At 49.4% G+C, this 12,655-nt stretch overlaps 1 protein-coding gene across 4 annotated transcripts in view; it reads right to left on the bottom strand.

The window, feature by feature from the left end:
• Window positions 1–6,256: 6,256 nt before the first annotated feature.
• The window catches only part of SLC4A5 (solute carrier family 4 member 5), a 45,786-nt gene continuing 39,387 nt past the window's right edge, over window positions 6,257–12,655 (bottom strand). For 3 of the 4 annotated variants that reach the window (XM_064731156.1, XM_064731157.1, XM_064731155.1), the window contains 6 exons: window positions 12,508–12,580; window positions 12,287–12,355; window positions 11,459–11,632; window positions 7,585–7,746; window positions 7,398–7,465; window positions 6,257–6,761 (listed from right to left, as the gene is read on the bottom strand). In XM_064731156.1, coding sequence (XP_064587226.1) covers window positions 6,596–6,761; window positions 7,398–7,465; window positions 7,585–7,746; window positions 11,459–11,632; window positions 12,287–12,355; window positions 12,508–12,580 — 712 coding nt within the window. In that variant the 3' untranslated portion in view covers window positions 6,257–6,595. The remainder of the gene's footprint in view (window positions 6,762–7,397; window positions 7,466–7,584; window positions 7,747–11,458; window positions 11,633–12,286; window positions 12,356–12,507; window positions 12,581–12,655) is intronic. The other variant, XM_064731158.1, reaches the window with a different exon arrangement.

Genomic DNA, 12,655 nt, shown 5'->3' with positions numbered 1-12,655 from the left:
AACTCCTGCTTGGTTTTGGGCTGGGATTATCCAAACTCCAGCTTTGTATCCACACTCCAATTTTGTGTTTGAGCTGGGATTTACCTGCTCTGCCCCTGTTTGGATCCCAGCACTCCCAGTTCCCCCTCAGGGCTGGATCTGTAGTTTAAGCTCTTCTCTAGAGGAATTACTTGAAAAAATAAATTAAAATTAAAGCCATACTTTAGTCCTGGCTCTGTGCAGGCCTGGGCTGGTGGAGCCTGTTCTGGAGTGCAGCTGGGCTGAGCTTTTCTTGCTCTCTGGATTAAAGGTGAATTTTTAAAGCATCTTCTAGGCTGGGCTTTTCTTTGGATTAAAGGTGAATTTTTAAGCCTGTTCTAGGCTGGGATTTCCTGCTCCTTGAATTAAAGGTGAATTTTTAAAGCCTGTTCTAGGCTGGGCTTTTCTTTGGATTAAAGGTGAATTTTTAAGCCTGTTCTAGGCTGGAATTTCCTGCTTTTTGGATTAAAGGTGAATTTTTAAAACCTGTTCTAGGCTGGGTTTTTCTTTGGATTAATGGTGAATTTTTAAGCCTGTTCTAGGCTGGGATTTCCTGCTCCTTGAATTAAATGTGAATTTTTAAAGCCTGTTCTAGGCTGGGCTTTTCCTGCTCTCTGGATTAAAGGTGAATTTTTAAAGCATCTTCTAGGCTGGGCTTTTCTTTGGATTAAAGGTGAATTTTTAAAGCATCTTCTAGGCTGGGCTTTTCTTTGGATTAATGGTGAATTTTTAAGCCTGTTCTAGGCTGGGCTTTTCTTTGGATTAAAGGTGAATTTTCAAAGCCTGTTTTAGGCTGGGCTTTTCTTGCTCTTTGGATTAATAGTGAATTTTTAAAACCTGTTCTAGGTTGGGCTTTTCCTGCTCTCTGAATTAAAGGTGAATTTTTAAAGCTTGTTCTAGGCTGGGCTTTTCCTGCTCTTTGGATTAAAGGTGAATTTTTAAAACCTGTTCTAGGCTGGGTTTTTCTTTGGATTAATGGTGAATTTTTAAGCCTGTTCTAGGTTGGGTTTTTCTTTGGATTAAAGGTGAATTTTTAAAGCCTGTTCTAGGCTGGGTTTTTCTTGCTCCTTGAATTAAATGTGAATTTTTAAAGCCTGTTCTAGGTTGGGTTTTTCTTTGGATTAATGGTGAATTTTTAAGCCTGTTCTAGGCTGGGATTTCCTGCTCCTTGGATTAAAGGTGAATTTTTAAAGCATCTTCTAGGCTGGGTTTTTCCTGCTCCTTGAATTAAATGTGAATTTTTGAAGCCTGTTCTATGCTGGGCTTTTCTTTGGATTAATGATGAATTTTCAAAGCCTGTTCTAGGCTGGGCTTTTCTTTGGATTAAAGGTGAATTTTTAAGCCTGTTCTAGGCTGGGATTTCCTGCTCCGTGGATTAAAGGTGAATTTTCAAAGCCTGTTCTAGGCTGGGATTTCCTGCTCCTTGGATAAATGGTGAATTTTTGAAGCCTGTTCTAGGCTGGGCTTTTCTTTGGATTAAAGGTGAATTTTCAAAGCCTGTTCTAGGCTGGGCTTTTCCTGCTCTTTGGATTAAAGGTGAATTTTTAAAGCCTGTTCTAGGCTGGGCTTTTCCTGCTCCTTGAATTAAATGTGAATTTTTAAAGCCTGTTCTAGGCTGGGCTTTTCTTGCTCTTTGGATTAAAGGTGAATTTTTAAAGCATCTTCTAGGCTGGGCTTTTCTTGCTCTTTGGATTAAAGGTGAATTTTTAAAGCATCTTCTAGGCTGGGCTTTTCTTTGGATTAAAGATGAATTTTTAAGCCTCTTCTAGGTTGGGTTTTTCTCTGGATTAAAGGTGAATTTTTAAAGCTTTTTTGTAACCAAAGACCAGCTGGGCGTGGGGGAGCTCCTGCACCGTGTGTAAAGTGTGAGTAGCTCAGGCTGCCTCAATAAAGTGTGAAAAAACCAAAAATTTCCTTTTTGTGCCCTGGAATGATGAATGTTTTTATAACAATTGGGGTTTTCTAATAATTTATAATATTTAAATAATTGGATGCTTGCACTTCTGGAAGGGAGCAGGGCTTGGGTTTAAAGCTTGGTTTTTTTATGTCTATATAATGATATATTTTAATATCTAGATATAATTATATATATCTATATTTATATAATATTAATTATAAATATATATTATAATAATTATACTAAATAGATCATATATTTTCCATATTTCTATATATAAATTATAGATATATATAATTATAATTATGTATATTTATGTATATAATTATATATTTTATATTTATATAGAATTCTATTTTATGTTTCTATATATAATTCTATATTTAATATAGAATTATATATTTAATATAGAATTATATATTTAATATTTATATCTATAGTTACATATTATACACTTTTATATTTATAAAATGATATCTATTTGATAGTTTTATATATAATTACATATCTTATATATATAATGATATATGTTTAACATAGAAATATATATATTATATATTTTATAGAATTCCATTTTACATTTTTAGATATAATTAGATATTTGTATAATATCTATTTATAGTTTTTATATATAATTATATATCTAATTATATATTTTATATATATAATATTTTATATATATATATAATTATATATTTTAAAAATAGAATTATTTCTCATTTTTGGGGTTCCCAATGAAACGCAGCAGAGCTCAGGCTGTGGGAAGTTTTTATTGGGTTGTGTTGAGAGAAATCCAACCTGGTTCAGTGGGGCCGTGCTGGAGGCTGAGCCAAAACAAAAAACAAAACCCCAAAGGGACAAACTGAGCCCAAAGGGGACAAACTGAGCCCAGAAGGGACAAACTGAGCCCAAAGGGGACAAACTGAGCCCAAAGGGGACAAACTGAGCCCAAAGGGACAAACTGAGCCCAAAGGGGACAAAACCCCAAAGGGACAAACTGAGCCCAGAGGGGACAAACTGAGCCCAAAAGGGACAAACTGAGCCCAAAGGGGACAAACTGAGCCCAAAGGGGACAAACTGAGCCCAAAGGGGACAAACTGAGCCCAAAGGGGACAAACTGAGCCCAAAGGGGACAAACTGAGCCCAAAGGGGACAAACTGAGCCCAAAACTGAGCTCTGCCCCAGAGCCCTGGGTAGCAGGGACAGAATTAAACTGGGACTAAAACCTTAGACCTGCCCAGAGCACTCAGCAGCTGGCACAGGGTGGGCATAGGAGCTACGGGAGGAGTTTGGGCAGTGCCAGGGCAGGGGTTGGGCAGTGCCAGGGCAGGGGTTGGGCTCTGCCTCGAGTGCCCGGGCTGTGCCAGAACCAGAATGAGAATAAGAAATGCCATAAACAGGGAGCAGCCTTGGAGTCTCAGAGGACTGGGGTATTTACAGGGGTCAGGAACAGACCAGTTACAGGGTTGAACTGGTGTCACTGGTGCCCAGTTCCAGTGTTAAACTGGTGTCACTGGTGCCCAGTTCCAGTGTTAAACTGGTGTCACTGGTGCCCAGTTACAGGGTTGAACTGGTGTCCTGTTTGCAGGGTTTGACCGGTGTCCTATGTACAGTGTTGAACTGGTGTCCCAGTTTAGATGTGTCACTGGTGCCCAGCTGCATTGTTTAACTGGTGCCCAGTTACAGGGTTGAACTGGTGTCCTATGTACAGTGTTGAACTGGGGTCCCAGTTCCAGTAATGTTGAACTGGTGTCCAGTTGCAGTAATGTGTCACTGGTGTCCCATTTACAGTGTTGAACTGGTGTCCCAGGGTTAACTGGTTTCCAGTTACAGGGTTTAACTGGTGTCCCATTTACAGTGTTGAACTGGTGTCCCAGGGTTAACTGGTTTCCAGTTACAGGGTTTAACTGGTGTCCCGGTGTCACTGGTGTCACTGGTGTCCCAGTGTGTCACTGGTGTCCCAGTGTTAACTGGTTTCCAGTTTCAGTGTGTCACTGGTGTCCCAGTTGCAATGTTTAACTGGTGTCCCATGTACAGTGTTGGTGTCACTGGTGTCCCAGTGTCACTGGTGTCCCATTTACAGTGTTTGTGTCACTGGTGTCCCAGTGTTAACTGGTTTCCAGTTACAGGGTTTAACTGGTGTCCCATTTACAGTGCTGGTGTCACTGGTGTCCCAGTGTCACTGGTGTCCCAGGGTTAACTGGTTTCCAGTTACAGGGTTTAACTGGTGTCCCATTTACAGTGTTTGTGTCACTGGTGTCCCAGTGTCACTGGTGTTCCAGTTGCAATGTTTAACTGGTGTCCCATTTACAGTGTTGGTGTCACTGGTGTCCCAGTGTCACTGGTGTCCCAGTGTTAACTGGTTTCCAGTTACAGGGTTTAACTGGTTTCCAGTGTCACTGGTGTCACTGGTGTCCCATTTACAGTGTGTCACTGGTGTCCCAGTGTTAACTGGTTTCCAGTTTCAGTGTGTCACTGGTGTCCCATTTACAGTGTTGGTGTCACTGGTGTTCCAGTGTTAACTGGTTTCCAGTTACAGGGTTTAACTGGTGTCCCAGTGTCACTGGTGTCCCAGTTGCAATGTTTAACTGGTGTCCCATTTACAGTGTTGGTGTCACTGGTGTCCCAGTGTGTCACTGGTGTCCCAGTGTTAACTGGTTTCCAGTTTCAGTGTGTCACTGGTGTCCCATTTACAGTGCTGGTGTCACTGGTGTCCCATTTACAGTGCTGGTGTCACTGGTGTCCCAGTGTTAACTGGTTTCCAGTGTCACTGGTGTCACTGGTGTCCCATTTACAGTGTTGGTGTCACTGGTGTCCCAGTGTCACTGGTGTCCCAGTGTTAACTGGTTTCCAGTGTCACTGGTGTCACTGGTGTCCCATTTACAGTGCTGGTGTCACTGGTGTCCCAGCAGAGCCCCAGTGCTGCTGGTGGCAGTGTCAGGTCAGTTCTGCTCAGGGAAGGGCCTGGGGGCTCTGGGAGCGAGAAACCTGAAGGATTCATCCAGGAAAAACGAGAAAAAAATCAATTCCAGGGGTGTTGGGAGCAGCGTTCCTAAACCAGGGCTGGGAGAAAAAGAGAATTCCTTTAAACCCTCACCATGGCTGGCAAGAGCCCCTGGGGACCCCAGAATGCTGCTGGGCACTGGGAGGAGCTGCTGGGTGGAACTGGGAGCACTGGGGGCAGGGGCTGCTCCTGCTGCTGGGTGGCAGAGCCAGAGGGAATCCTGGATTCCTCCAGGGAGAATCCTCCAGGGAGAACCCTTGGATTCCTCTGGAGAGGAACTCAGGTTCCCCCGGGCAGGGAATTCCTCCAGAGGGAACCCTTGGATTTCCCTGGGGCTGTTCCTGGCAGAGGGTACAGGTGAGGATGAGGGGTGGGCGACCCAAGGGCCTCGCTACGGCCGCCGTTGCCATTTCCCTGTGGAAAGCAGCATCAGGAGCCATCCCTGACTCCCTCTTCATCCCAGGAGCCTCTTCCTCCTCTTCATCCCCATCTTGTGTTTCCTCCTCCTCCTCCTCCTCATCCCCATCTTGTGTTTCCTCCTCCTCCTCCTCCTCCTCCTCCTCATCCCCATCCCAGCTGCCTTCTCTTCCTCAGCCCCATCCCAGGCGCTTCCTCCTTCCTGTGCCAAAATCACCAATCCCACCCTTCCTGTGCCAAAACCACCAATCCCACCTTTCTGGGGCCAAAACCACCAATCCCACCCTTCTGGGGCCAAAACCACCAATCCCACCCTTCTTGGGCCAAAACCACCAATCCCACCCTTCTGGGGCCAAAACCACCAATCCCACCTTTCTGGGGCCAAAACCAATCCCACCCTTCTGGGGCCAAAACCACCAATCCCACCCTTCTGGGGCCAAAACCACCAATCCCACCCTTCTGGGGCCAAAACCAATCCCACCCTTCCTGTGCCAAAACCACCAATCCCACCTTTCTGGGGCCAAAACCACCAATCCCACCTTTCTAGGGCCAAAACCACCAATCCCACCCTTCTGGGGCCAAAACCACCAATCCCACCTTTCTGGGGCCAAAACCACCAATCCCACCTTTCTTTTGCCAAAACCACCAATCCCACCCTTCTGGGGCCAAAACCACCAATCCCACCCTTCTGGGGCCAAAACCACCAATCCCACCTTTCTGGGCCAAAACACCAATCCCACTTTTCTGGGCCAAAACCAATCCCACTTTTCTGGGGCCAAAACCAATCCACTTTTCTGGGGCCAAAACCACCAATCCACACCTTTCTGGCCAAAACAATCCACTTCTTTTGCAAACCACCAATCCCCCTTCCTGTGCCAGAACCACCAATCCCACCCTTCCTGTGCCAGACCACCAATCCCACCTTTCCTGTGCCAGAATCACCAATCCCACCTTTCCAGCCCCGTTTCGCCGCCAGCGGCGTTGCCTTCACCCAGTGGCAAGAAAGGGAATTATGGAGCACACGACCCTAAAATCCACCAGGGCATGCATGTGACCCTAAATCCACTGGGGTGTGGGACCCTAAAACCCATCGGGGCTTGGGACCCTAAAACCCACCGGGGCTCGGGGCCGCCAGGGCCGCCTGTCCGGCAGAGAGGAACGCCCCCCGTTTCCTTTACCCGTCCGTGACCGCGGCGCTATCTCTACCTAGCCTAGATATAAATTAAATTAAATTTGGGGCCCCCGGCGGGCGGGCGGGGCTATAGCGTGGTCTCGCTGCCCATGTCCCGCGGGGCCTTCTCGGTGTCGCTGTCCTCGTAGTCCGACTCCATCTCGATCTTCACCTGGGGCACGGCACAGATGGGGTTGCGGGAGTAGTTAAAGGCGGGAGACGACGGGCACGAGATCTTCAGGTGCAGGGTGATACTGGGGGGGAGAGGGGGGTGAGCAGGGGGGCTGCCCCAAACCCACCCCGGGGTGCTGCCCCCGCCCCAAACCCACCCCAGACCCACCCCAGGGTGCTGCCCCTGCCCCAAACCCGCCCCAAACCCACCCTGGGGTGCTGCCCCCGCCTCAAACCCGCCCCAGACCCACCCCTGGGTGCTGCCCCTGCCCCAAACCCGCCCCAGACCCACCCGGGGGTGCTTCCCCCGCCCCAAACCCGCCCCAGACCCACCCGGGGGTGCTGCCCCCGCCCCAAACCTGCCCCAGACCCACCCCGGGGTGCTGCCCCTGCCCCAAACCCGCCCCAAACCCACCCCTGGGTGCTGCCCCTGCCCCAAACCCGCCCCAAACCCACCCCTGGGTGCTGCCCCTGCCCCAAACCCGCCCCAGACCCACCCCGGGGTGCTGCCCCTGCCCCAAACCCACCCCGGGGTGCTGCCCCTGCCCCAAACCCGCCCCAGACCCACCCCGGGGTGCTGCCCCTGCCCCAAACCCGCCCCAGACCCACCCCGGGGTGCTGCCCCCGCCCCAAACCCACCCCAGGGGTGCTGCCCCGGAGGTTTTGAGCTGAGGGGATCCCGAATTTCCCCCCAAGGATGGCATCGGGGTCCCGGTTACCTGCGGTCCATGTCGGAGCCGTTCGGGGACGAGTCAGAGCGCAGAGCTCCGGGGGGAGGCCCTCTTTCCTGGGGGGACACAGAGCTGAGACACTGCCCGGGTGACCCCAGACCTTCATCCCGATTGTCCCTGCCCGGCTCTGGGGTGTCCCCCTGTCCCCGGGAGCCCCCGGTGGCCCCGCGCCCACCTCCTCGTCGCTGCTGCTGTCGCCTTTGTTGCCTTTCTTCTTCTTCTTCTTGTCGTCCTCCTTCTTCTTCTCCTTCTCGGGGATGATGTTGTCGATCCAGGCCAGGTCGTGCTGGGAGAAGACGAAATCCAGGAGCCTCCTCACCAGGATCAGGGCCAAGATCTGACAGGGGAGAGGTCCAGGAGCAGCTCAAGCCAAGGTCTGGTGGTGACCACCAAGCCAAAAACACCCTTAAATCCCAAAAACCCCTTTGGAGCGAGGATGGGATTACCATGACTGGGTAGATGGTGACGGCCATGGTGGGACCATGCCAAAAATCCCAAAAAACCCTTCCAAGGTAGGATGGGGTCACCATGACAGGGAAGATGATGGGACCACGCCAAAAATCCCAAAAACCCCCTTTGGATCAAGGATGGGATCACCATGATGAGGAAGATGATGGCAGCCATGATGGAACCATGCCAAAAATTCCATTAAATCCCAACAAACCCCCTTTGGATGGAGGATGGGATTACCAAGATGGGGAAGAGGATGATGGTGGGACCACACCAAAAATTCCATTAAATCCCAACAAACCCCTTTGGATCAAGGATGGGATTACCATGACGAGGAGGATGATGGCAGCCATGGTGGAACCATGCGAAAAATGCCATTAAATCCCAAAAACCCCCTTTGGATCAAGGATGGGATTACCATGATGAGGAAGATGATGATGGTGGGACCACGCCAGAAATCCCAAAAAAACCCTTCTAAGGTAGGATGGGATTACCATGACTGGGAAGATGATGATGGTGGGACCACACCAAAAATCCCATTAAATCCCAACCAAACCCCCTTTGGATGGAGGATGGGGTTACCATGATGGGGAAGATGATGATGGTGGGACCACGCCAGAAATTCCATAAAACCCTTCCAATGTAGGATGGGATCACCATGACGGGGAAGATGATGGTGGCCACGGTGGGACCACACCAAAAATCCCATTAAATCCCAGAAAAAAACCCTTTGGATCAAGGATGGGATTACCATGACAGGGAAGATGATGATGGTGGGACCACACCAAAAATTCCATAAAACCCTTCCAATGTAGGATGGGATTACCATGATGGGGAAGATGATGATGGTGGCCACCGTGGGACCACACCAAAAATCCCATTAAATCCCAGAAAACCCCTTTGGATCAAGGATGGGGTTACCATGACGGGGAAGATGATGGTGGCCATGATGGAACCATGCCAAAAATTCCATTAAATCGCAACAAACCCCTTTGGATCAAGGATGGGATTACCATGACGGGGAAGATGATGATGATGGGGACCACACCAAAAATCCCAAAAAAACCCTTCCAAGGTGGGATGGGGTCACCATGACGGGGAAGATGATGATGGTGGGACCACACCAAAAATTCCATTAAATCCCAAAAACACCCCATTTGGATCAAGGATGGGGTTACCATGACGGGGAAGATGATGATGGTGGGACCACACCAAAAATCCCATTAAATCCCAGCAAACCCTTTGGATCAATGATGGGATCACCATGATGAGGAAGATGATGATGGTGGGACCACGCCAGAAATTCCATAAAACCCTTCCAATGTAGAATGGGATCACCATGATGGGGAAGATGATGGCAGCCATGATGGAACCATGCAAAAAATTCCATTAAATCCCAACAAACCCCCTTTGGATCAAGGATGGGATCACCATGACGAGGAGGATGATGGCAGCCATGATGGAACCATGCCAAAAATTCCATTAAATCCCAACAAACCCCCTTTGGATGGAGGATGGGATCACCATGACGGGGAAGATGATGATGGTGGGACCACACCAAAAATCCCAATAAAACCCTTCCAAGATAGGATGGGGTTACCATGACGGGGAAGATGATGATGGTGGGACCACACCAAAAATCCCTTTAAATCCCAAAAAACCCCATTTGGATCAAGGATGGGATCACCATGACGGGGAAGATGATGGCAGCCATGGTGGAACCATGCAAAAAATTCCATTAAATCCAAAAAACCCCCTTTGGATCAAGGATGGGATCACCATGACAGGGAAGATGATGATGGTGGGACCACGCCAAAAATTCCAAAAAACCCTTCCAAGGTAGGATGGGATCACCATGACAGGGAAGATGATGGCAGCCATGGTGGAACCATGCAAAAAATTCCATTAAACCCCAAAAAAAACCCTTTGGATCAAGGATGGGATTACCATGACGGGGAAGATGATGGCAGCCATGATGGAACCATGCCAAAAATTCCATTAAATCCCAACAAACCCCATTTGGATCAAGGATGGGGTTACCATGACGGGGAAGATGATGGCAGCCATGGTGGGACCACACCAAAAATTCCATTAAATCCCAACAAACCCCATTTGGATCAAGGATGGGATTACCATGACGGGGAAGATGATGATGGTGGGACCACACCAAAAATTCCATAAAACCCTTCCAAGGTAGGATGGGATTACCATGACGGTGGCCACCGTGGGACCACACCAAAAATTCCATTAAATCCCAGAAAACCCCATTTGGATCAAGGATGGGATTACCAGGATGGGGAAGATGATGGCAGCCATGATGGAACCATGCCAAAAATTCCATTAAATCCCAACAAACCCCCTTTGGATGGAGGATGGGATTACCATGACGGGGAAGATGATGATGGTGGGACCACACCAAAAATCCCAATAAAACCCTTCCAAGGTAGGATGGGATCACCATGATGGGGAAGATGATGGCAGCCATGGTGGAACCATGCAAAAAATTCCATTAAACCCCAAAAAAACCCCTTTGGATCAAGGATGGGATTACCATGACGAGGAGGATGATGGCAGCCATGATGGAACCATGCAAAAAATGCCATTAAATCCCAACCAAACCCCCTTTGGATGGAGGATGGGGTTACCATGATGGGGAAGATGATGATGGTGGGACCACACCAAAAATCCCTTTAAATCCCAGCAAACCCCATTTGGATCAAGGATGGGATTACCATGATGGGGAAGATGATGATGGTGGGACCACACCAAAAATTCCATTAAACCCTTCCAATGTAGGATGGGGTTACCATGACAGGGAAGATGATGATGGTGGGGACCACACCAAAAATCCCAAAAAAACCCTTCCAATGTAGGATCGGATCACCATGACGGGGAAGATGATGGTGGCCACGGTGGGACCACACCAAAAATCCCATTAAATCCCAGCAAACCCCACTTGGATCAAGGATGGGGTTACCATGACGGGGAAGATGATGGCAGCCATGATGGAACCATGCCAAAAATCCCATTAAATCCCAACAAACCCCACTTGGATCCAGGATGGGGTTACCATGACGGGGAAGATGATGATGGTGGGACCACACCAAAAATCCCAGAAAAACCCTTCCAAGGTAGGATGGGATTACCATGACGGGGAAGATGATGGCAGCCATGGCGGAACCATGCCAAAAATTCCATTAAATCCCAAAAAAACCCCTTTGGATCAAGGATGGGATTACCATGATGAGGAGGATGATAGCAGCCATGGCGGAACCATGCAAAAAATTCCATTAAATCCCAACAAACCCCCTTTGGATGGAGGATGGGATTACCATGACGGGGAAGATGATGGTGGTGGGACCACACCAAAAATCCCATTAAATCCCAGCAAACCCCATTTGGATCAAGGACGGGGTTACCATGACGGGGAAGATGATGATGGTGGGACCACACCAAAAATCCCATTAAATCCCAGCAAACCCCATTTGGATCAAGGATGGGATTACCATGACGGGGAAGATGATGGCAGCCATGGTGGGACCACACCAAAAATCCCATTAAATCCCAGCAAACCCCATTTGGATCAAGGACGGGGTTACCATGACGGGGAAGATGATGGCGGCCACGGTGGATTTGAGGATCCAGAGCACGGCCAGGCAGACGATCTGCACCAGCGTGAAGAGGTGGATGCGGCGCAGCGGGACGTGCCGCAGGAACACGTAGTCGGGCTGGTGCTTGGCCGGCATCAGGAAGAGCTTGCAGCGATCCCAGAACTGCCCGGGAGGAAGGCCAGGGGTTACTCCTCAGCCTCACCCCACAGGCTGCCCAGGAAAAGCCTCTTTTGGTCCCCCCAAATGGGGAATCTGTGGGGTTTTGGTGTTTCTCCGAGGGTTTTGGGTATCTGCTGTCCCATACGTGGAAATTTTGGAGTAAAAATTCTCCTTTTGGAGACAGTGTGTGGTCAGTGAGGAGGAGGAGGAGGATGAAGAGGAAGAGGAGGAGAACAACAAGGATGAGGAGGAGGAGGAGGATGATGAGAAGGAGGAGAATGACAAGGATGAGGATGAGGATGATGAGAAGGAGGAGAATGACAAGGATGAGGAGTAGGAGGACGGGGATAAGGAGGATGAGGATGAAGAGAAGGAGGAGGAGAACAACAAGGATGAGGAGGAGAAGGAGGATGAGGATGATGACCAGGAGGAGAATGACAAGGATGAGGAGGAGAAGGAGGATGAGGATGATGACCAGGAGGAGAATGACAAGGATGAGGAGGAGGATGAGGATGATGAGAAGGAGGAGAATGGCAAGGATGAGGAGTAGGAGGACGGGGATAAGGAGGATAAGGATGAAGACAGAGGATGAGGAGAATGAGGACAATGGTGAAGAGGATGAGGATGAGGAGGATGCTGAGGAGGAAGGGCACTCACCTGGATGCCGTTGAGCGACGCCACGCCCATGTAGAGGAAGACCCCGTAGAGCACCGGCATGGGGATGTACTGGGGACAGGAACAGCACGGCCTGACCCGGGGAAGGCAGCGGCTCCTCCCCAGGGACAGGGACAGCGCTGGAGGCCACCAGGACGGGGCAGGACCCAGCTTTGGTCCCCATGTCCCCAAACCTCTGCAGGGAGGGGGAATGGGGTTTTTACCTTCAGGATAGGAGCCAGGAAAACCGAAATGCCCGTGAGCACGAAGACGATGATGCCGGTGACCCTCTGCTCCCTGGAGGGGGGACACGAGCAGGGTGAGCCCGAGGAACCCCCGAGGAACCGAGAACCACCAGTGGGAATGGGACAA

Source organism: Zonotrichia leucophrys, chromosome 22 (genome assembly GCF_028769735.1).
Source record: "Zonotrichia leucophrys gambelii isolate GWCS_2022_RI chromosome 22, RI_Zleu_2.0, whole genome shotgun sequence".
NCBI lineage: Eukaryota > Metazoa > Chordata > Aves > Passeriformes > Passerellidae > Zonotrichia > Zonotrichia leucophrys.
The sequence above is the reverse complement of the archived record's forward strand: the minus strand, read 5'-3'. Positions and strand labels throughout refer to the sequence as shown.